Here is a 25,840-nt window from a genome sequence, read left to right on the forward strand (position 1 = left end):
CCAATATTTCTTGTGCTGTGGCCCATTTGAGTTTTGGATTTATTTATTTTTTTTCAAATTCTTAACTTATTAAGAGAAACTGATGGACGGAGTGGATTCCACGTGGACATCATGTTGCGCTGATTTCACATAGACATCATGTTGGGCCCGACAGAGCTTGTGTTACCCGTGATCGAGTAACATGGTTTAAACGCTAACTCGCGGCCTTCTTCAACAGTCGAAACCCCGTTTCCCGCCCGAGAGAGAGAGAGAGAGAGAGAGAGAGAGAGAGAGAGAGATGATGTCTTCGGATAATCCCGGCGACGACGTCGATCGGCTCTTCGACTGCTTCAAATGCGGACTCTCCACTCCTGGTATGCCCTCTCTCTCTCTCTCTCCATGCCATCGTTACTCTCCCGTTTTTACAGGCGGGACCCATTGTTAAGTGATCCAGAACGTTGGTCCAACGAGACTCGCCGTGGATGGTCTGTGTCCCAAAAATCTCTGAAAATTGAAGACCTTGGGGACGTTGCTGCATTTCTCTTTTCAGCCGTCTATTTTCAGACCACAAATTGGAAGGTTCTGACTGCCTCATTGAGGAGATTTGGGGGCAACGCCCATCCATGTGGGGCCCAGCAGACCAATAGTCTGGACCGTGCATATTGTTGGTTGAGGATTACAGAATTCCTCTGGAGTTTAAACTTAGATCTGCGACATCTGTCAATGTATGGTAGGATAGATTGATGATTTGTGAATTTTTATTTTTATTTTTTAAAATTTTTTTGTTTGTGAGAATTGATCAGTTATCACCAAGAAGATATCTTTTAAATTATTCAAAAATTCAAGAAATTTCCCAGGAGACTTCAAATATCTGTTGTAATAGTTCAAGATTATTTTCAGGGGTCTTTTGGTACCTTGGATTTGGATTTTAAGTTAAGAATCTGATAGGGCCCAAGCCCTATCTAGCCCACGTGAAAAGAGGGAAAGAGCGTTGTCTTGTGTGTATATTAAAAAAAAAACAGTTTAAGGTAAAATTCATCTACGTTCCATTATTCCTCCGGATAATTACATATTGATAAACTTGTAAAAATAGCTGTGATAGAATAGGTGCTGTTATATTGGCTTCTATAGCAGTTGATATAATGAAGTGTTTTGGATGTTTGTTTTCCATCCGATTTTCTTTTGGAAAGCCTGTTAAAATGGCTGTCACGATTACATAATGGTACAGCACTTTTGGCTGTTTTTTTGCACGACCCAAATCTAAAACCGTAGTTTTAAGGTAGTTGATCTGTATATAGACGTTGAACCTTAGAAAAAAAGGAATTGTATGTGGATGTTGATTCCTGAGACCCATGGGAGTGCATGACCCTACTTTTTGCTTAGTCACATTATGGTTGGTATTATATGTCGTTCTAGTGTTACCATTTTAATTTCAATAGCTCAGCTTGTCTCTTGGGCAGTCTGTTTATGTGATCACTTTTGGGACTGTTCATTTGGTGGTTTTTGTGATGGAATTTTGGGGATTGTTTTTTGTACAGCTAAGAGTGTAGGGAAATTCTCATTTTTTTTAAAGGTCTCAAGTCCATGGACTTAAATAGCTGTTTCAGAGTGTGATTCACCAGGGGACCAAAACTGGCATGACTTGGCCTGTATTGATCTGTATTGTCCCGTCTCTGTCTCATTCTGCTGTGGCGACTTTTATTGGATCGAAACTGATATGGATAATATTTTAAACCATGCTCAAGACTCTCAACCTCAAATTACTATAATGTGCCTTGGTAGGGGCCATGGGACACATAAATTACTAAGGATAATGCCCACTCCTCAACTGTGAGTGTGAATGCCCTTGCTCATTGATTTTCTCAACAAGTGAAAAAACAGTGGAAGGATGTCAAATTCTGTGAAATGTGTAATTTAACAGTCTTTAGGATGTGGGGAAAATATGGTACAGGCCAAGAACTTCTTTAACAAAAATGGAAAGAGGAATGCTATGCAGACTCCCTGAGGAAATAAAACAGGGGGGATTGTGATACATGTGCTAACATGGCAGACATGTATGAGATCCAGCTGAACATTTTTTTTTCAAAGACACATGTTGTCCCCGCCCCTTTTTGAGGCGAGACTATTCCTTGCGGATACACGCAATCGCCCACGTCCATGTATATCAGGTAATGCCGAGGAGGGGAGTCGGACCCACACCTATAGGGATCAAATCCATAGTGATGGCTGCTTGCCCAAACCTCGTTGGGTCCAGCTGAACATTATTGAATAACTTATTTCTCTTGCAGTTTGAATGTAACATATTGCAATATGAACTTATTGTGATACATACCCGATATGGTACTATACATTCTGATATTATTGACCTTGATATGATTTTGAATTTCCTTAACGATATTGTGGAGAGAAATGTATTAAGACACGTTCAGATGCTATGCATTTGTGTTGGAATGTATTGGTGATGCAAATCAACAGAAATGATATTTCAGATTCACTGCCACATCCATGTATGTACATTGTATCTCATTATCCCATGAATTTGTCACAATACACTCCTGTTACAATCTGATATGTTCTGATATTTTGAACCTTTGAGCAGATACCTGTCTAGTATTCTTGTGGAAAAATTGGATATCTAGTCGCCAAGTTCTAATTATCACAGTTACATAAAAAGCCATGGAAATTGCTTCTGTGGTCTTTTTTCTTTCTTTCTTTCTCTTTCCATGGCTTAGATGACACTAATCCCATAACTCAACAAAATCCTCAGATTGCATCCAAACTCAATATACTTTGTCCAGTTTCATATCAGAAGATTTAGAAGCTGTTTGAATTGTGAATGTGATTTTTCAATAGATACGAGCGTGACTGATAAATGAACTCCCAGACCAGTGAATAGCACGTGGAACCAAATAATCTAACTGTAGGTAGCAAAAAATGGCACCATCAGCAGTGTCTGCACTAAATTTCTTGACAACATTTGATTCTTGCTTTCCCATTAACTGAGTAAGGAACTGTTTGGATTGGTGAAATCCTCTTGAAAACTGTAGAAATGCAATTTATTTCCATTTCCACTGTTTTCCTTGAAAAATGGCAAATTCCATTCCCTTTGTTGCATCTATATTTCCATCGTTACAAGAGAGAGTTCTCGCTTTTTGACCGTTCACCTTTTATTGTTTAAACAATTCTTGCTTTTTGACCACTGACCTTTTATCATTTCCATGGAAATCAAATTTGCCAAAACAAACAGGTTAATACAGTTTCTTTTCCACACATTTCTCTTTTCTCTGATGTGACATTTGGTTCTCCATATCCACGTTTTCATTTCCACCAATCCAAACGGGCAAGAGACAAAACCCACCGGTAGACTGAATGCCATCTATGGACTTGGTGCAATCAGAATCAAGCATCCACTAAGCTCAAGAAACGTATGGTGTCAGATGGAAATACTGCACCTAGTGGATATATCTGATGTGGTTACAATAACGTAATGCAACTCTAGTTCAGAAAAGAAGATCGTATGAGTTGTCGAAAGGAGGTGGAGTCTGTCCAGATACATAATGTCATGCTGTTTATTGATGGCAATGACTACTGATAAAAACCTGAAAATTCATGATAAGCAGTGTGGAGTCATTACCCTCTGCCTCTGGTGGTGTACAAGTAAGACCACTGATGAATGCAACCTTGCTTACCAAAATAGTGACACACAGAATTTGAAGGAACGACTCCCTCCGGGAATAATATCTTAGCACATTAATCTTTTCATGGAACTAGGTCTTCAAGTTTTCTTGGAAAGAATTGCTGCCTTAGAGTTTGGTACATAAGGAAGTTTCCTAATGAAGCATGGAACTCCGTTGAAGGAAGTTATGCAATAACGCTAGCTTGCTTTCTGTAACCGAAAGTTCAGGTCTTTGCATTGAATGTGTCAAAAGAATCAGAGGGTGCAATGTTTTAGTTACTATATAGAAAGGCCATTTTTTTCTTTTTCTTTTTTAAGTACTTTTTTACAGCTTTTCAGTTCATACAATCCTTGACTCTTGCTTCATTAACGAATTAAACAGAAACCTAGAATCAGTCACTTGAGATGGAAGACAACTGTGAACAAGATGACCATGGAAGAACATTCACGGTTTATTAGCTTTCAAAACATCAGTTGGATGGGGAGCAATGAAACATAGACTGAGATGGAACCAAGCGCAGATCTGCTTGGAACAACCTTCCAACTGCGTGGATGCTCCCAATCAGTTTTTGGTTTTTTTAAAAAATAATCCTAAACAGAACACCATCTTTAGTCAATACCTTTCCCTCCAACAGATGTCATCTTGTCATGCATAAATTAAGTCTAAAAGAATCAGGGAACATGACATTTGAAGCTTCTCTGTTTTGCTTTTGCACGCTGTACTCCCCTTTTCTTGCCAATAACTCCTCTTATCAAGAGTGAAATTCTTAATTGCTCTTGAAGGCTGTTGAACAAATTCTAGGCCTGACCCAAGTCTTTGACAAGGCATCCTGTCGAGCCTATGCCTTAAACTGTGATAGGCTCAAGTTCACCTTCTTTTCTTCTCCTTCTGTTTTGGTTCGGATATATCTTAATAGCAGCTATTGTATCCCTGCTGACTGTAGATCAACTTCCTTGAGAGTTCATTTGAAAAAAAGGGCTGTTTGATTTTCAAACTACAATGTAAATACATTGTAAAATAGCCATCATTACTTACACTTGTAATTATGGTTCTTATTCCAAGGCTGGTGTTGACAAGTTCAATGTTTTGGCGCAAAAAGGAGGTTGGAAAATATTCTGGGTGCAAAAAACTGTGGGGCCCACTGTGATGTATATGTCATATCAATGCCATTCATTCGTTCCGTAGGCTCATTTTGGGGCAATGAGCCCAAAAATGAGGCAAATCCAAAGCTCAAGTGGACCACAGCACATGAAATAGTGATCCTAATGGACCTCAACTGTTGAAAGCTAAAACCTTCCTAGGACCCACAATGATGTTTATTTGTCATCCAACCTGTTCACAAGATCATACAAACATGAATAACTTCTTGGGGGCGGGCCACGAAAGTTTTGGATCAAGCTGATTTTTATGTTTTACCTTTATCCATGTTTGTATGACCTTATGAATAGATTGGATGACAAATAAACATCATTGTGGGGCCTAGGAAGGTTTTAGCTTTCAACGGTTGAAGTCCATTAGGATCACTATTTCATGTGGTGTGGTCCACTTGAGCTTTGGATTTGCCTCATTTTTGGACTCATGCCTTACAATGAGCCTGCGGAATGGCATGGATATGACGTATTCATCATGGTGGCCCCCACAATTTTTGAGCATATAGAAACACATGGGATTCAATCGATTTTTGAGGCAGCAATTCCATGTTCAACCAAACAAGGGTGAGAAATAATGATGATGGCCCATTTGCAGCCATTTATAGTGTAATTAGGAAACTCAAACAGGCCCAAAAAGAAATCATCGTGAAAGTAACTCTATTTGAAATCCCAAAGAGCCTTTAAGACATCTAAGTGAATTGAATTGAAAAGGATGTATTTTGTGATAGTACTTTATGGCATGCCACATTTGACATGTGGCATTTGCAGTTGTTGATTCGTTGCATACTTGTTTCGCATTGATAGTACATAAGTTGGTTTTATGACAGAATCTGCATTGAAAGAAAGAAAAACCCGACAAGGCAAACTAAGGAAAGTGAGTTTGAAACAAGCAGCAACTTCTGCGCATGGTGATTTTTTGTCGACAGGCTCAACACAACAAAGGAAGCACAAATCAGCAAACATGCAGCTCTGTATGGAGAAGGTGGTTACTTCTTTCCATTACTTCCATTTCATGTTTAAAAAACTTCAAAATTGATCTCATCATATATGCTGTTAGATACACATACTGCTAAGTCTTTCTATTGGTTGGTTCGTACTTCTTAGACTTCTAGCTGTGGAGTTCGTATTTATATTTGGTATGGTCATAGGTGCTTGGGATCAGTGTGACAAATATAACTGAGATTTTGAAAATCTCAAGACGATATTGCAAGAAATACACTAACTGATATTATTGATATTATTTATCACGATATTTTCAAAATATTGGCAGATTTTAAAATTTGCATTTTTGTCGCAATATCATCATGATATTTACTTGGAAAAGTATAAAACCATTAAGGAGTTTGTTATATAAATATATATTTATATTTTAAATTTATTTAATCATTTACAATAAATAATTTTATTTTCAACGATATTTTCCCAATAATATCTTGAGAAAAACCTCAAAAATTGGAAAATCCTGAGAAATTTCCTGGCTGAGAAATTTACAAAACGAGATTTGTCACTATGTTTGGGATACTGTTGGGTGGCAAATTTTGTTGTTAAGAGAGCCCTCAAATACCTTAAAGACTAGTTTAGGCAAGCTTTTTAGTTAGTTTGGTGGCAGCTTTGGTGGTAGAGTGTACGGTATTATGGTCAATGTGAAAGACAAATGTCCATGCTATGCTCTACCGTGTGTGACACAGCAGTAAACAAGGCCACTACCAGAAATATTACTTCCAGTTGCACAGGTATTATGGTTGCAGCTACGATACAATCCATAAATGAGTTGCTTTTTCGTTTTTTCGTTTGTTTGTTTGCTTCTTTTTTTTTTTTGGTTCTTTTTATAAAGCTGGGATAAGAGGGTGCATAGATTGTGGTATCTTGTGTTTCTTTCACTCTAATGTGTGGTTTAAGAAAGTGAGGTTGCCTTGACTGTGAAGCTTCCTCCAAAGGATAGGTAATTCAGGGCTTCTGCTTTTCTAGCAACATTAAGGTGGGCCTTTGTGGAAGGCCCAATCAAGGAAATCGATTTAAGATCACCAATCAGGAATCAAGAAAATATTGAGATTAAGAAGCTCTATGATATGTGAGGTTCTATTTTTCCTTCTTGAACAATGTCAAAAGTTTTACAATTGGCTGCCCACTAGACATCAATCTACCTCTTTTACCTAGGCTCTCAGAACCAGCCGTGGAGAGTCTGACATTAACATTTTTCATGTGCCAGAACAGTCCCACCCAGTATTGATCCCCAGCTCAACAATTACATGTTGGCCCCCACGGGGAAGAGGCACAGTGGGGTCATGGAGGAATGTAGTTATCCTTTTATTTTCTCAAAAATATATCTAAATACAAGGTTGCGAACTGGAATTTTATTTCCTGAATGACTGAAGTTCCGTTAGCTCATCTAATACCTTTGCATTCGTCAACTCCGTACATATCTTAGTGTTGGTTGGAGTTTCCTTGGTTGGGAGGCATTATTGTTTCTCTCTTCAGTGCATAAAAACATTATTCAGAAATGATTCTTATCTACAAGGTTGCCTTTTTCTTGATGAGAAGTTAATGCTGAAAGTCTTCTAATTTAATATTTTAATTAATTTCGAAATTATTCTGTAGTTCTATGATGTATTGTTGCTCAAATTACGTCTGTGACAACTGTTGCTAGGTTATGTTGTGCTTCTTTGTTTAGGTTATATGGCATCTCTATTGGACTTTAATTTATAATTGTTTTCTACTGTACTTGTTTTTAATTCAGCATGGCACATCAGCAGTTAAGGCAATCAAATTTAATAGTGGCAAGCAGATCTCTCCAGTTGTCTTTTATGGATCACCACATGGCGTGCCAGCAAAAAGACCAATAAAATTATTGCGATTATTACGTGAAATTCATGTTGATCTCACAGAAGAAAATGATTTGAATCCAAGGTATCCAGTTGAAAATTTGTAAATTGATGCGGGCCTTATGTTTTACTTCTTGCAAGTCTATATTTCCAGTTTATCTTATGTTTTGGCATATGTGGTTTTCTTTTCTATTATAGGCGCCAACAGATTTCCATGTTTATATAGGGATGAAGTATGGGCCACATTTCCCAAACAAGAGCAAGCAATGAGATTTGCTAAAGCACATGTAAAAGTTTATGTTTTCAGCTATCAAGATCATTTGAATGGACAAAGAAGGTTCCTTGTTTCAACATATACGGAGTTCTGGCGAAGGTTACCACTGTTTTGACATTAATCTGTTTAAAAGGATTAGGGTTATAAATATGTAACTTCATCTCAAACTCTTGTTTTTTTATGCATCATCTGTTGCTAAAAGTTATGGTTTCAGGTACAAAAATATGGATCCAAAATTTCGCCATCATTATGAAGTCATTCAGGAGGTGACGACCTCTGGCATTTAGTCTTTTTTGTTCAAGAAAGATGCCTGTTTGGGAAATAACCAATTCATACTGTTGACTTACAAGTGTTGATGTCTTATATATTTCTCCATGTTGCCATCGTTCTTATGTGGATTTTCTTCTCGAGTCTGTGTTTTGTCTCTGACATCAGCGAAAAAGGGAAGAGCGGTTAATATAGGTGTGATGTCTCCAAACTTGCAATGGGCTTAATATTTGCATATGTTGGTTTGAAGCATTATGTCCATTAGTAAGCTCTGAAAAATGAAGCTCTGCAACTTTCCTCGGGGATGTATCCTAAGTCCTAACACACTGCCAGGTTAACATGATTGGTTGAATGCTAATAAATGATAAATATACCACTTAGATCATATTTGGAGCTCACTAGATGTGATCTATCAATTCTACTTTAGTTGCCAATGGGTTTTCCATTGCATCCCATAGTGAGGATATCCTTCTCCTTTTTAATGCAGTATGGTGCACCTTTCGTTGCTGTTGAGCATGTTGATACATGTGGTTGTCCTATCCAGTGTACAAGAGATGCAACAAGATGATTGGGATCCATGATCAAGGAGGTTGGTTGTATGGTCCGGATAATTTGGGCCCATTTTCATGCACCATGTGTGTTTTAGATCAAGTGGGAATTTAATAGATTGAACGCGTATCCCTTGTAGATGATCCAATATTCCAATTGTTGCCCCAAAATTGATGATCTCTCTAATTGCAACAGAAAATAAACAGAAAGAAAGATCAACGTGAGGAATCACACCACAATGGAAACTCTATAACCAAAGGGATCTAGAGGCTCCACACCACTGCATTCTAGAAGAATCTCTCCCCTAGGCTAGAATCCATCACAAGAAACTAAAAAACTTGACTTTATTCACTCATTCAAGTGATCAAGTATTCATTGTTCATATGTATAGCCTAGTAGGCCTATATATAGGCTTATATCCCTCTTAAGAAGCTTCTAGAGAGAAACGTCTGCTTTATCTAACCTCATATTGGTCCTATAAGGTTTCCTAAAATTATTAAATCTTTCCGATGCCAAATAAAGAAAAAAGAACCAAAAGCAAGGGAACATAATTAAAGAGTTCGAATCCAACTGCCACTACACACACATAGGCTTGTTTGAGATGTATGAATCATCTTTGTGATCTTTCCAAAGAGGCTGCATGGTTGGACCAGTGTGCCCCGCAGTCTAACCGGTCGTCAATCATGGCCATGAAATTGGGTCTTCTTGTTCTAGTCAGACTGTTGAATGGGTCGTAATCTGTCATGAAAACCCTTGACCTTGTCCATGTCTCCAATCAGCTCAATATGGACCCTTGATGTGGTCAAGATCTTTTGTACGGTTAGTTGAATAAGCCTAATCTTTAACCTGAAAGGTTGGATGGGTTTTTTATGATATCTGGACCCTTGTGCCTGATCTACAATCCATACCCTTGGATGGGTGATCGCTCAATTTACCATCAATAGTGACCACTGGGCCTCGAGTAAATGATTGGGTAGCCTTGTTGCATTAATGTGGAACGCACGCTATATATTATCACACACGCTCCAGGCCATATGGCCCACTGGACTAGGTTGTCCAGTCCAGATCAGGTCTAAGGTCCAGTCCAATTGATGGTATGATTGGGCACCATGGCTTCCATGTGTGTTTACATGTTTATTTGTCTGTCTTTTATTTCTTGGATTTTGCTTGGTTACTTGGTTAGTAAGTTAAGCATTGCTAGTTGGTTCAGTTAGTAGCTTTGGTTATTTTGGAACACTTTCCCTATATAAGGAGTGCTTGTAAGTTGCAAAGAGTTTAATTACTTTTGCCAGTGATTTGAAAAAAACCTTAGAGATTCTTTTGCTTCTTTCTTGGATCATAGAAAAGATTATTGAGAATGAACTTCTCTCTCAATTTTTAGGGCGAGAATGAGTTCATCCTTCAAAACATACCCAACACGTCTGTCCATCGACTCCACCATCCATCTCGTGCATCCAGTGTCACATATGACCTACATGGCATCTACTGTCTGCTTTGATCATTCTCAAGCTTGGTTTGGCATTTTATTTTCTATAATTTAACTAATGCTGATGTTTCTCTGGTTTGAAGCTCCTAAATATATGTTCTTCGTTTACATTTTAGATGAATTAGGTTTGTTTTGGACCTTGAATCATTTTGACTGTTTTTTTCTTTATCTGCAAATCTTGAATTATATAAATTTTTTCAGGGTTTGCCTTGCCACTTATATTTTGACTTGGAATTTAGCAAGAAAGTCAACCCTGAAAAAGATGGTGCGGAAATGGTCGACATCTTAATCTTAGTAATTTTGGATGCCTTATTTGACAAATACGCTATCAAGGGAGACCAAGAATGGATCATAGAGCTAGATTCATCTACGGAAGGTATTTTCTTTGCAAAATAAACCCTTCACAAATTGTGTCTGTTGTCTCATTCATATGATTTTACATGTGAGTTATTCAAGCGATTTAGCGGCCAACAGTTTGATATAATATTGTGTAACCAAGTGTGACTGATAAACATCCTGAGTTAATTACAATTTGATTCTGTTCTCATTTGCAACTTATCTCATTATGCTAATGTCAACGTATTCAATGAATAAGAGTTCCATTTTAAAATTTGATTTTCTGCCCAGTTCATGGAAATTTGTCGAACTTTTGAAAGTCATGTCTTGAGATCAATTATGGATGATATTTCCATGAACTTTGCTTTCTGAAATTTTGACTGGAAGTAATTTGCTAAGCAATACTCACATTATTCACACTGTAGAAACTTTAAAACCAGTCCATTGATTTGATGCCTGCTTTATCCCATGTATTACTTTCTCTGAAGTTCAAATTGAAAATGTAATTTTGATGTTTTTTTTTTTTTTTTTCTATGAGGCTGTTCCATGTGTATTTTATCTGAACTTCAGGTATAAAACAAATTTTTTCACATCTGTATGTTCGAATACCATGCTTATACTCATTTAGGGATGTTTCCTCCATATTGTGGTTACACAATTGCTGTTGTCATATAGGCAGTTGAAATTTCGACATATTTTTCTTCAGAGGATTTGTAATTTCTGTTCCTTTTTTTGATAGAAAAATTTTCACGCCATTTGATCGTCCGCATACCAGAGATGGCTTTCAAGGACAACTCACATGCTGGTGCATTTGTTGCTGAGGTATGCAATGCATAGTATCATAATAGTGACATAAATAGTCTTTAAAAAAAAGAAGAAGCAATAGTAACGTAAATACTCAGTGCTCAATAGAGAAGATTATTCCTTTTTTTTCGCTCATACTAAGGGTGCTTTGGGCAACATGAATATTGTAATTTAATCAGTATTTTCTAAGATCAATGTTTTCTATAATTTGACTTTAAATATGGCATGTTTGGTCTTCATTGGAAAGATTATTCTCTCTCTCTCTCTCTCTCTCTCTCTCTCTCATCTGATCAAAGTGATCTTTTGGGTGGGTCTAAGGTGGCCCATTATGATGGACTGCAAATCAATGATTGGATATTCTCTATTATAAGTTTATAACTAATATGGACTATCAATTTTCCAATGGCTAGGATCACCCAATCCAAGTGACATTTAAGAGGACGGCAATCAAAGTTGGCCTCGCAAGTGGTCCATATCAATGATTCGACCACCTTTGTTACAATCAATATGAATTGTCCATTTTACTAGCCATTGATCAGACAGTTAGGATCATCCAATGAAAAGTGATCTTTTGGGTGGGAAGTGCAATTAAAGGTGGGCCCCACATGATAGATGGTCCAAATCAATGGTTGAATCTTCTATGTTATAATCAACATGGATCGAATGGCTAGGATCGTCCCATCAAAGCAACTTTTAAGAGGAACGAGCAATCAAAGATGGGCCCCACATGATGAATGGTCTAGATCAATGTACCTTCATCATAATCGTTATGGACTGTTCATTTTCATCAAATGGCTATGATCATCTGACCCAAGCGACTTTTAAGAGAGGGAGATTAAAGGTGGGCCCCATATTGTTGATGCTTCGTATCAATGATTAGACCTTCTCTGTTATAATCAATACAAACCGTCCCTTTTACTTATCACTGATCGGATGGCAAAGATCATCCAATCAAAGCGATCTTTTGGGTGGGACATTCAATTGAAGTTGGGCTCCACATGATGGATGGTCCAAATCAATGATTGTGCCCTCTATTATGATTAGTGTGGACTGTTCTGTCTTAGCCATTGACCGATGGTGAGGATCTTCCAATCAAAGTGACTTTAAGATGAATGAGCAATAATATGTGGGTCCCACATGATGGATGGTCCAAATCAATGAATGGACCTTCCTCTATTATAATCAATATTGACCACCCATTTTCCCAGCCATTGATTGGAAAGTTAGAATAAATCAAAGCTAAATGAATGGACATGGAATCAAAGATGGGGCCCACATGATGGACAGTCCAAAAATGGTTGGAAGTTATTTATTATAATCAATATGGACAATACATTTTCCTAATCATTCATCAAATCATTTGGAATATCCATTTTCCTTACCATTCATCAAATCGTTTGGACCATCCATTTTCCTAACCATTCGTCAAATCGTTTGGACCATCCAATTAAAGTAATTTTGTTAGGGGACAGGCAATGGAACGTGGGTCACACATGATGGATGATCCAAGTCAATGATTGGATCTTCTCTATCATAAAACCATCCATGTTCCTAGCCATTGATTGGATGGCTAGGATCGTTGAATCAAAGTGACATTTATGAGGGACAAGCAATGAAAGGTTGGCTCCAAATGATGGACAATCTAGATCAATGATTGGACCTTTTGTATTATAATACAGTCCATTTTCCTAATAATTGATTGGATGGTTGGATGATCTGATCAAAGTGATTTTTGGGGATTGACTTGCACTCAACAGTGGGTTCCACATGATGGACAACCTAGATCAGTAGAATCTGTCCAATCATTTATTTGAATTGTTCATCATGATGCCCCACATTTGTTTGCCTTTGCCTCTAAATAACTGCTAAATTATGATTTTTTAATAAGTGTCCCAAAAATTCACAATGCTGAAACTTTAATAAAATTGCAATAAGGTAGGTTGCCACTGGTCAAACAGTCAAAGAAACATAAAAACTGGACAAAAAAAATGTTAAATCAAGAATATGTTGTATTTAAATTATACAAAATTGTAATTAAAAAGTTTTGCATGCCAAGGCACTTTTGTTAATTAATAATCAATGCCAGCTGGGGACATAGTTCAGAATGTAGAGAGCGTGCTTAGCATGTGAGAGGTACAGGGATCAGTATCCTACATCTCCAACCCTACATTTTGTTGGGATAAGGCTTAGATGATGACAACAATAATGAATGCTTGGTTGCAGTGCTCAGGATAATCATTTCTTCAACTAGTTGTACATTGTGGTGTCATATAAAAAAGAAAATGATGCTACCCAGATCAGGTGTAAAACTTCACATTTTATACTGCCTTTCTGTTGCCAAATTATACCTTATATTATGATAGCATTAGACTAATCACCGTATAAATTGGTGGTGGCTTGCATTGAGTGGCCTATAAATACTGAAATGGCTGCTCAACGAGCCGATTGATTGATTCAAAAGATGAAACCAGGCCTGAAAGAATGTTGAAAGAACTCTTGGATATAATGAATGCCTAATTTCGGATACTTTTCTTCTCAATAACTGGACATTTCAACAAAAAGAATGTAAAATTTGTTTGGCATTGTTTCATGCTATTTCATCAGATATGTTCACGCATTAGCATAGCAAGGGAGAGTGATCCAAGACTTGACAAACTGTATGCTTTAAAAGATTCAAAGTGTCCAACACAAACAAGCCAGCTATTTCTTGACACCGCTGTCTATTCTCGAAATCGCTGTTTCCGTTTAGCTCTCTCTTCAAAGGCAGGGAAGAGCTCCGTGCTTTTGCCCACTGGACGTTTCAAATGTAAGAATATGGTATGCCACTTTTTTTTCCTTCTTTCTTTCTTTGGGCAGGGTTGCATTCATCTATGGAATATAATGTTTTTTTCTTATTGTACTCCAGGGAGTAGAATGCTTTCTTTAGACTTTAAGTTAAACTTTCTCCTACTAAGATGGCTTTCTTTTTCCTAATGTTGTCCTACAAATCTGATGCCTTGAGCTTATCACACTAATCTGCTTGAGCAATTTTTGAAAAAAAAAAACCTTCAATCAATAGTGTAAAACCCATCTGTGTTCCTCAAAAATCATACTTAAGGTTGTATATTCTGAGGTTATCCTTCAAAGTTCAATCCACTTGGCTTCACAACCACTTAGCTGCAAACCCATGCATTTAAAACTTAATCCCAACATATATAAACTTCTTTTGGTCTGTTAACTTGCATCTGCTGAGAACCCATCACTGCTGTTTTCATATGGTCAATACATTGTGTGAAATATGATTTTGGGTTTTTGAATCCATAATTGGGTTCTTATGTTGTTTTATGATATATTTGTAGAAGTGGAGCACCTACATTTCTAGATCTGCTTTCTAATTAAAAAATTTCTTAACACTAAGATTGTCAGCTCTGCTTTTAGTTATCGACTTAATTATCTCTGGTGTATTGGTTGCAGAGTCAGCAACAAATGTTTATGGAATCCTTAATCTGCAGAATGGATGCTGACTGCAAGAAGCTCCTAATCTGCAAAATGGATTTAGATTGTAAGAAGACCTTATGTTTTGATTCTGAGGTAGGGCTTGCTTTTTTAATGGGACCATATCTTCAGCTTTATGCTATCTTATAAATTATTTGGCATTGTTTCACTATACCTTCCAAACTAATTTTGTTGTTCATTAGTTCCTCATGATTTTCAACTCTTGGCCGTCAAGTTTGATCACTTTCATGGTATACATAAAAACAACTTGAATCTTGATATGGACACAATAGATATGTATTGAGGATAAGAAACAAGTTATTGAAAAGAACAAAATAGACCCATCAACAAAGTTAACCACAATTCGTGCATAATTTAGTATCCACAGGAACAATTTACAATAATAACATTTAGAAAGTAAAAATGCTGTTGTTGGTGAAATTGCTACAATGGTTTAACTATGAAAACTCCAAGAGTGTACATGGTCATTAAAAATCTGTAGAGGATATACCTATGACACACTTTAAAGTGTGCCACATGTATATATTCTCTATAAAAGAAATCATGAAGTTCATAAAAATATTTTAATGATTATTGCTTATTATAAAATTGATTTCAGGTATTGGAAATAAAGAATAATAATAAAATTGATTTCAGTATTTAGAGGCTATTGTACCGTAAGTCCAACACTACAATAATGCTCTATACTCCATGAGATTAGTTTTAACTAATTTTGTTTTCAAATATTCCAGTTCACTATTTTTAATTCCTGCAAACAAATCTGACAATTGTTCCCCAGAGAAACATAGTTTTTGCACTAAGAAAAGTACCAATTTGAGGGCAAAAATATTAAGTTTTTGAGGAATTGGAACCATGTATGATTGCAGCTACTATCTATCAACCTTCTTTGTACCAACCCCTTGTTGCCTGACTCAAGTAGATAAAGATTAGGGCTGCAAGTGCAAATGGGTTGGGTCGACTTGATGGGGACATCTCGTGCACACGCACGCCCCCTCCATACACGCGTACGCAAGGAGGAGGAGGGCCCCACCTTTGATCTGGATCGATGACAACGTCTATGGAGGGCCTCCTAGTTAGAGGACCGTGTTTTGCTTCCTTGGGGTGGACCTGATCATCATGTGGATCCCACCATTGAATCTCATGATCATGGCCCACTACCATAGATGATCTAAGACTTTGAGTTTTGCTTATTATTATTATTAGGAACATCATGAATGGTTTAGATTACTTTGATTAGTTGTTATTTTTTGTTATTTCGTCTCTAAGTAATAGTGTGCGCACATGGCGCGACTTTTGGGGTATAGGGTTTTCTTATAAATAGGCAACCCCTTGTAGGTTTTTTTTCATTGAAGATTATTAATGAAATTCTACGTTTTCCTACTTCTCTAATTCTCTTAGTTGTAGAAATCCAATTAAGTGCGAAACCCTCCCTTTTTCGAAGGGCTAACTACTGTGGCGCGAAGCCACATCCATCTCAAATCGCCCTCATCTCGTACCCTCTACATTCATCATCTCCCACAGTCATCCACTCTTCAAATCCACCTTTATTTTGCAGTCAATCCTTCTCTACAACAGATTTCCAGAATTAGGACCTGTTGGAAGGCCGAAACTTCGCCGGAGTACTGTACTCAAACTGGTCATCCGATTGCCCTGAAACTTGGCGTGTGGGCGGCCCATCCCTGGCTGATTAACCCCTAGTTGGCCCTTTTTGGGTTCGTGGGCCCACGTTCGGGTAGCAATCCATGCACGTGCGTCAGGCCAGCTTGCTGTCCACACGTGTGGACTGATTACAGGTTCCTCTCTCCTCTCTTTCACTCCTCTCTCACCTTATTTTCCTAACTCTAACCCTAGATAATCCTAATTCTCAAGTCCTATTCCACTTTTGCAAACCCTAGGTTTTCCCGATTTGAAACATGTGAATCCCTTGGATTGGGAAGTAATCCTTTGCATGTGTGGATGAATCTATTCTCCTTTGAGCATTGTTTGGTCTATAATTTTAATTGATTCAGCCCTAACATGTGTAGGCTTGGACCCTTGTAGATTCTCCTTATTGAATGCTTGACTTTATATGGGATGTAAAATTTTTATGTGATTGTTTCTAAATTAGTATGATCTAAAGCCTGAAATCTTGCATATCATATTTAATTTTCATGTCCTGCATCACGACCCAATGGGTCATTGGACTCAACCTGACAGTGAGTGGGTTTGGGTCCAAAATTTAGACCCATGGATGGGTCTGGATCCAAAAGGTTGACCTGAATTATTGAATGGGTCAGGTGTGGGTCCTCTCAAAATTAACCCTACTTGACCCAAACCTTACCCTGACATCACACTAAAATGAACTAGACCCAAACTTAACCTAGACCCAAGAAAAGTAATTAACTATGTGGGCCTTTTTTTTTTTCTTCTTCTTCTTCTTCTTCTTTTAGACTAGAATATCACAATGGTTCACCGCCTTTTCTAAAATGTGGTTGCCCATCCACTACTCATTACAATTTGGACTGTGCAAATGGGCCCATTATCAATGGAGAATATGCAAAAAATAATACTGAATAGACTACCCTAACCGTCTGATTTTAAACGTCAAATTTGGATTGTTGGCCATTTTATTCTTTACTATCAAAATTGATAATCACCACCAATTGGGGCTAGGAATGGGTGCTGTCTCAGGGATATTCGTGTGGGGACAGAGGAGGTGGTTCGAAATGTCATAAATCTTTTAGAGAGTTGGGTTATTTTTTAAAGGCTGCTTTGGCCATCTGTCCTTTTTTGTTTTGTTTGCTTTGTGTTGTGTTGTTTTTCGTTCGCTCCTTGTGAGCATCTTATTAAAGTGGTTGTTATCTCTCCAAAAAAGATAATCACCACCAATGGATGATTTGGAACATTTATGAAAACTCAATTGTAATTTGTATATTTGAAACCCGACTGATGCAGGACAATTAACCACTTGCTCTAAAAGCTCGAACTGTTAAAGTATGGTGAATTAATCCCTTTATCTCATAGCCCAGGCCCCACATCTCATGGGTTTAGGACCTCGGCCGAATACCCTTCGTGGGCCCCAAATCACATGGGCCGCCCACCCCGAGTGTGTCCCCGCATCCCACGGGCTACCCCACTCAAGCCCGGTGTGAAATGTGCATTAATCACCCCTGGCAAGGAGTCTCGAACACGAGACCTCCCCCATGAGCCCCAAATCACATGGGTCACCCACCCCAAGTGTGTCCCTGCATCCAACAAGCAACCCCACTCAGGTCCAGTGTGAAAATGCCCCTGCATTACTGACCCATGTGACAAATGGGTCGGGTCTGGGTTCACCTCTACCAAGATCCAACCCATTAAACAAATGAATTTGCTATATTTGACGTGGACCTGACCCAAATTTTAATGGGTTGGGTCTGGGTCCAAAATTCTGACCCGATTCTAAATGGGTCAGGTTTGGGCCCCCTTGATCCTACCTGTCCCGACTCATTTGCACCCTTAATTATCGCCACCATGCTTTGTGAATTAAACCTGTATAACAAATAATCGTTCTAGTTCAATCCCAAGGAAAGGGTCATACAACCGTAGTATAATGCATGTGGCGTTGCCCGCAATGGTGGAGACTATGTAGAAGCATCTAAATCCTAGATGCAGTCTCTCACTTGCTCGGTCACTATTATCCATGTGAATAACACAAGTAAAAAGTCTATTCAGACTCCAGATGGGGGATTCACACCCATCAGCTCATAAAAGCACCTGAATGGGTAAGCCACAAGAGTCACAATCAAGATAAATCCAACCCCATACCTAAGGCAATCCACTATTCTTATAACTAAGACTGGCCAGTCATCATTCCTTATTATCCTACGGTACCTACCCCAGAAATTTAATCTAGATGAGCTCCAATCACATGGAGTAATCAGATAGCCAAATATGTCATCCACACTGATCTCCAAAATACTTCAATGCACATCAAATATAGGAGGATAGAACAAATACACATATTCTTGAACCATTGTTCCAAATACACAGCCACTTGTATTAAAAACTCAACCTGCATGGCTAACCGAGTGCATGTTGAATAGCAAATTGAAAACCCTTGCAGGTGACTATTTTCTACAACCAAACTACTGGGCTGATTTTGAGTTGAAATTAGAATCTTGAACCATTGTCCTAAATGTGATTCTGAAGATTTCCAAAATTATATGATCACTTTGGGGTATTGAAGTTGATCTTCTCTCTACTTTTTGAAAATTTCTTTTCCACCTGTCCCACTAAATAATAAAAAAGAACATTAAAAGTTTTGTTTATTTGATCATGAATTCATGATTTGACTATGGTCCTTAATCAACCGCAATTTCTATGCAGTTTTGTGATTGTTCATAGATATATATACAGTTTTTGTGATAGTTTCACTAACTGTTTAACCGGAAGCCAGGTGCAAGTCCAAGAACATACTTACCAAATTTATTAAACTCAACTTGATTTATGTGTTAAAATTGTCATGATACATATTGCTTGTTCCTTCCATTCCTTGCAAATTTGCAATAATGTTCTATTTACTCCTGTAACCTATATCTAGCATGTACAAACGATTTCTGGATTGAAAATGGTGTCTGGATTAGGTGAACAGTAACTGTGAACAAAGTTCTAAAGCCTCACAAGAGATTGCACATCAAGCTTGCACGAGTAATTTGCCTGGGACATACCTCACTGGAAAATCACCATTTCCTGCCCTGGACTTCTTCGTGGAGTCTATTGCTTCTATTGGAAATGTATCAGGTGGTGTACCCTTTTTTTTATATATATATTTTTTCATACAAATAAGAGCAGTCTTTCACTACCTTAGAAAACTGAATTGATGATAAATCTGCAGGAAAGCATCTTCACGTGCTGCACAACTTACTTTTGGTCACACCTGACATCAGGCTTAATTCAGAATTTTGTTATTTCAAAATGTTCAGTTGCTATCTATTAATTTGTTAATCAAATAGCTAAAAGCAGCATAATGCACAGAACATTCCACTATTGCATGTAGCAAATGTATATCGACAACAAAGGCACTTGTAGAAAACTGAAAACCATTTGTCCAAAAACCAGTAGATTGATTAACTCCGAACCACAGAAGAGACAACCATAATTGTTTTCACTTCATCAACATAGTGATGACTTAGTCACAGTTTGTTCTTTTTGTGCAGCAATCAACTGATTTCTGACCTGTTTTGAGAGCTTAATTACATGAAAATTGTCGACCAGGCACCGTTGTTCAATCCATTAGCCCAACCTGAATATATCTCTTGCAGCTGATGAGTGCCTTTTTGCAAGAAATTCTGAAATGCCTTCTGCATGTCCGGAAGTTCTCTACAAAACATGAGCTTTTTCCCTTTTCTTCACCAAAAACTCTAATACCTTCAAACGTACGAAGCGACTGCTCTATTCCTCCTATTTCCACCTTATTTCATGTCTTTTTCTCAATACAAAAAATAGCCTTGAGGAAGTCATATGAAATTTCATTTGGCCCATGCTCGAATTCACACCAATCCACTAATTGGCAATAAGATCCACTTGACGCAATGGAAAGTTGCTCGTGTTCGGGTGTCCTAACTTCACCTTACTCTTTGATCTTATAAATGCCATGTGGCATCCTAGCTTTTGATTTTGGATCTCCTTGACAGCTAAAGCCAAGCAAACTCATGTTTGATTAGTCATCTCCTTTTATTTTTCTATTGTTATCACTTTGAAGTATTTTTTAGCAATCATTAGCAAGTCATTGGCTTAAAGCTGATACCAAATAAAATACAGGGAAGAAATTCCTAAAACTTCACCAGAATCTCATAGCACCCTTCTCCTAATGGCCATAAACAATCACACCCAGCTATTGTTATTGGCCAATATTTTATGTATTGAGTTATGATGGTTATTACATTGTCTCTGATTACAATCAATTGTACAAGTTCATAGCAACAAGTTACAATGTTCTCTAAATAATATTTGCAGTCCTTTTGTGAATGTAAGAAAGGGGCTGCATTCTCAACTTGGGTATCAAATTTCACTCTCTTACAAACTTCTTTAGGTATTCATGATGTGTATGTCAACATTCTCATTGGTTGTCATGTCGATTTGTTCTAATTCTAGGAAGAATTCGGAGTTGGTATTGGTTCTCAGAGCATGGCTTGATGGTTTACAGCATGTCAAGGAATAGATACTGTGAGCGGATTGGTAGAGAACACAAAAGCAACCATGGTAGCATCTATTCTTAGTTATCTCCTTATCTTGTCTACATGTTTCAACCTTTTCATAATATTCATTCAACTGTACTTTTTATTCTTGAAAGGAATTTGGATGCTTTTCTGCTTTCACTATGAATGGATTTCATCATTCCTACATCAGAACTTAGATCTTTGTATGTTCTCTATTGAGCTAGTTGAAATCCGTAAGAGAAAGTGAATTACTTTTATTGTATGCATATTGTGTCTTGTTTTAATTTGTTTTACTTGGTTGAGCCTCATGGTGATTTGGAATATTTTACAGTTTCAAACACTTGTTGAATCTATACCGAGTTTAGTCAAGGTTGGGTAACCGCAACCACATACACAAGTACCAGTTTGGATGCCCTATTTTCATAGATGGGCAGTTGGCAGCTGACCCTATACATAAATGAGATGATGCTGCTTGTATTTTTATCATACTGTTTATGAATTGGAGCAGTTAAGTGGATTAAATGGCAAGTTGACTGAAACACATGTTTTAGTGGATGAGACAAACAAATTTTATAAATAGAGGAAGAAAAAAAAAATCATGAGTGGAGGGATTGAGAAAGATGTACCCATAGAATTCAAGATGGGTGGTAGAAACGAGATGTCTTTGGGCACACTCGGGGTGGGCGGCCTGTGTGAGGCAGGGGCACACTCGAGGTGGGCGGCTTGTGTGAGGCAGGGGCACACTCGAGGTGGGCGGCCTGTATGAGGCAGGTGGCTCGTGTGAAGTGGAACCCATGTGAAGTGGGGCCCATGAGGGGGGTTCGGCCGAGGTCCTAACCCATGTGATGTGGGGCCTGGGCTATGAGATAAAGGGATTGATTCGCCATGCTGTATCAGTTCGAGCTTTTAGAGCAAGTGGTTAATTGCCCTGCATTAGAAGTTCTGATTGATCATGCTTTGGCTCTCCTTTCAAGGCCACTGCATTGCCACTAAAATGGGTGTAGCTGGGTGTCTTCGTCAGAGTCAACATTGCAGCCAACCCATCTCCATATTTTCCTCTTTGATCCTTGCTCATTTTTCTCTAAAAGCCATAACCCTAAAGCCTAAAACCCTCAATTCCAATCCTAGAACCTAGATTTCCTAAAACCCTAAGTCTCAAACCCTAATTCTCAAAACCCAACTCTTAAAACCCTAATTTCCAATAACCCTACTTCTAAACCCTAATCCTAAGTTCCCCAAAATCCCCTAATTTCGCAAAAACCCAAAATTTTCCAAAATTTCCAAAATCCCCAAAACCCTTGTTCTTAAACCCTCTAACAAACCAAGAGATTCCGTTTAGAATTAGTTTAATTCATATGCTAGATGGAAGTCCTACCTTCCACAGGTCCTATCTAATCATGTTTTACAAGATCTAACCGACGGGTTGTGATTTAGTCTTGAATCTGAGCATAGTTAAATACTTGAATCCTCATTAAGCTTGTGATTGATTAGCATTATTTTGTGCTTTAAATTGTTCTAGTTAATTCGTTGATGATCTCATTGCATCATTTTAGGCTAGGCCACCCATCTTGCATCATTATTGCATGGGATGCTTTTATTTATGTGCTTTGTTGCACTTTCTAGTCTTCTCATCTAACATTTGTTTTGTAATTCTAATCCAAATGTGCTAATCCATGATAGCATCTTGTTTTGCTCAGTAATGTATGTTGTCGATTTCAAAAGGGCCGGATATTATCAAAAGTGCTATGATCCTGATTGCAGAGGTGTGGAAATGATTTTTTGCTTCTCTTTGTATGCCTTCATTTAGAAACTGTATTAACTACGTGCATGCTCTTTTTTCTCTCCATTGCTGTAAATCTCATGCTTAATGATGGCACCAGGTTACCGGTCCCCCTTGCGCCCAATACCCAATGACACCATCCCGGATAATATGGCTACCTTTAACTCGACATGGGTGGAGAACTGTGGGGAAATGATGAATATTTACTTTGATCTTCAACATGGTGAAAATGATTTGGAGTGTACTTCCCCTGGTAAAGACGAGAGGATAACTGAGAGCTACAAGAAGGATCATGGGTGGTGGCTAGAAGCCATACGAATTGCAGATGACATTGAAAATATGAGAAAAGCACCAAATTCCGGTGAACTGGTTAGTCCCATAGTTCCACGCAATCATTTGGTTAATTTTGTGGCATTTATTTAGCCCTTGTTCTTTTCATGGCTTCACCTCCTATCTTCATTTTGCTGCCACCAATATTTCGCTGGTTATGGGACCTTTTTTAGTTGCCATAACAGCTGATCTGTTTTGAAAAGAAAGTTCTGCATGCATTACATTCAGGCACATGGGCTACATGAACAAGAACCAAGCCATCCATCAGCTGGGTCCGCTGATTAATGTATTGGTCTAGGAATGCATGCTATAAAGCTACAGATTTATATTCCTTTGTTTTCTTTTCCTTTTCTGATGTTTCTTGCTATGTTGTCAAGCTTTTAAACCTGTAGCTTTTTAGCATACATTCCTCTCTTTTTTCATCAGTCAAGCTCTTAGAAGTTTGGGAATTGGGACTAAAAGTGAGGAGGCTGTGAACATACTGACAATGCCAATCGATGCTTTGAAATTTACCAGGAAGTTGTTTGGGAGGAGAACCACCAAGTCATTTGGTTAAGTTTGAATTCAAAGTATGAGTTTATTAGACGAAGTAGTTCTTTCAGTAGTCTTATTACATGGCTTGCTTTGAAACCCACTTACTCCCAAATATGTCAAGTGTCACTGTTGTGGATGTCTAAATTTTCTAAAACAACTGTCTCTATTATGTTCCAAAAACAAGAGTTGCTTAGCTTTAGAATGCTGGAAAGCCAACCGACCTCTATATATATCAACATTTGTTTGGTTTAATCCCACATGAGAGTTCTGCCATAGAAGAGCATGCTATTGCATCTATTCTACGTCTACCTTGTATCAACAGCTTTCCTTTTAGATCATACCCTTGAAACTTTAGTTGTGCCCTGCCACTCATTGAGTATTACGAATTATATATTTCACTTGATTATTAGTTTTACGAACCTTTTGTTCCTACATCAAATTAATGCCTTTGACAATATTTTATTTTATTTTATTTTATTCTTGTAATGTGTTTATTCCTTTGTCTAATCGCTGCCAAACAGGCAGAGGAGGTTTTTGCTGAAGATTGTGAATGGTGGATAGAAGTTGAAAGGACCACCTCCCAAATTGAACAACAGGCCAGTCTGACTGGTTAAAACTGGGTAAACCTCAATGGTATAATTGCCATAAGCAGTTGTAATCTTTCCTAAAGGAAGGGTAGTCACTACGAAGTTGATCCTTAAAGATGGAAGATGATTAATCGCTATGACAGAAGTAGATCTTGGAAGATGCATGAAGATGTCGTCCTTCTGTATTGACGATGATGAAGAAGATGCCGTCCATCGGTATTGCTGCACTGTGAGCTTCTGTAGTCTGAGTCTTTAAACTATGTGAAGGACCCTTTACCAAGCCTGTTCGTGCAGTTGAGCATGTTTTGGCATCCTCGAAAGGATATTGGGCACCATGCTATCTGCAACTCTCCAATTTGTAATTAGTAGGCGTTTGGATGCACAAGTTAATTGAATTGTGAACAGTCAGTTTAATCAAGAGGAAATGACAAACATTGATTATGTATCCAAGCATTCATATCAAGTAGCCCATCAAATTGCAGCTATAGTCCTTTCTGAATCTAACTCGAGCTGCGTAATTGTGACTTCTAGCCCTATCCCTCAACATGACAGTGAGGAAAGGAAGTTACATTTTGGTTGTTTCCAGTTTACTATAATAATTGCAATTCAAAATTCAGGATCCAACCCAAACATCTAGATATCTTGTGTTGGCCATGTCATGATGAACTAGGATGTAGACTTGAAGCTACACCATATTGCATGTGGCATCATACACATGAACACGTCTGTACATTTAAAAGCTGTTTGAGAGGCCAACACCTGTTGCCACATGATGTGAACCTATAACTGGGTAAAAAACATGCCCACATTATAAGACAGAATGATACTAAGTCCAGGTATCTGGCTAGGATTCTGGGGTGACCTACTTTAGACAACACCTTGCCTTAGCTGTTGTATGGAACTTTTTTTTGTGTGGTGTGTGAGAGTGGATTATTATTTCGTGACTTGAGTCGTAGTTCAAACCTGAAGACTTGACTCGACTCAATATTCAGCCGGGTCACTTGACCTGAAGAGTCAACTCAATTTGGCTCAATATGTAATAATTATATAAAGAAGAGTTTTGTTTAATGATAGGTATCTAGAATAGGATGACCACGATATGGCCAGTTGGTAATGATGCATTTGCAAGAATGGGAAGTCATGCATTTGAGTCTCATATTCCGCTTGATTTTTATTTTTATTTTAAATTAAAAAGACAACCATGGCAAGTGGCTCAGTTCAAGTCATGTCAAGTTGACCAAGTTGGCAGGCGGATTCAATGAGTCTAACCGTGTTGAGACTGAGTTTTGCTCATCAAGCGTTCTTAGTGACTCTGATTGAAATATCAAGTTGAGTCATTGAGTTTTAGAACTATGATTTGAGCCAGCATTACATTATGTTAGAAACAAAAGACTGTTATTTCGTGACTCTAGTCATTTCATGGCATAACAATGTTTAAGGGAACATTAACCTATCCATTCTTGTTGGCATGTTACCTACTGTGCCCTGCTTTTTGAGGTCCATATAAATTATGTAATGGGTCGCACAGTGGATGGTTGATTACACAAACAACCTTTAAAATTAGAAGACCATATAGATTGCCCACAAAAG

At 38.0% G+C, this 25,840-nt stretch overlaps 1 protein-coding gene across 4 annotated transcripts; it reads left to right on the plus strand.

The window, feature by feature from the left end:
• Positions 1-24,695, plus strand: LOC131233321 (uncharacterized). Of its 4 annotated transcripts, XM_058229986.1 has the most exons (15): positions 1-353; positions 5,635-5,789; positions 7,545-7,714; positions 7,856-8,002; positions 8,118-8,169; positions 10,407-10,581; positions 11,281-11,363; positions 13,950-14,162; positions 14,799-14,915; positions 19,445-19,601; positions 20,955-21,062; positions 21,154-21,222; positions 22,717-22,782; positions 22,900-23,168; positions 24,185-24,695. In XM_058229986.1, exons 1-15 carry the CDS (start codon positions 278-280, stop codon positions 24,275-24,277), a joined length of 1,950 nt encoding a protein of 649 aa, XP_058085969.1. In that variant the 5' UTR covers positions 1-277; the 3' UTR covers positions 24,278-24,695. The 4 variants fall into 4 exon arrangements, with proteins under 4 accessions (XP_058085969.1, XP_058085971.1, XP_058085970.1 ...); XM_058229987.1 differs by lacking the exon at positions 21,154-21,222 and having other exon boundaries at positions 7-353; XM_058229988.1 differs by lacking the exons at positions 21,154-21,222; positions 22,717-22,782.
• The last annotated feature ends 1,145 nt before the right edge of the window (positions 24,696-25,840 follow it).

This window comes from Magnolia sinica, chromosome 18 (genome assembly GCF_029962835.1).
Source record: "Magnolia sinica isolate HGM2019 chromosome 18, MsV1, whole genome shotgun sequence".
Classification (NCBI taxonomy): Eukaryota; Viridiplantae; Streptophyta; class Magnoliopsida; order Magnoliales; family Magnoliaceae; genus Magnolia; species Magnolia sinica.

Excerpts from the sequence above, each read along its gene's own strand:
- LOC131233321 (XM_058229986.1), top strand. The coding sequence starts at position 278 with ATGATGTCTTCGGATAATCCCGGCGACGACGTCGATCGGCTCTTCGAC. Across the intron at positions 7,715-7,855 it reads GAAAATGATTTGAATCCAAG|GGATGAAGTATGGGCCACAT; the intron begins GTATCCAGTTGA and ends ATGTTTATATAG. Across the intron at positions 21,223-22,716 it reads ACATCAGAACTTAGATCTTT|TAATGTATGTTGTCGATTTC; the intron begins GTATGTTCTCTA and ends TGTTTTGCTCAG.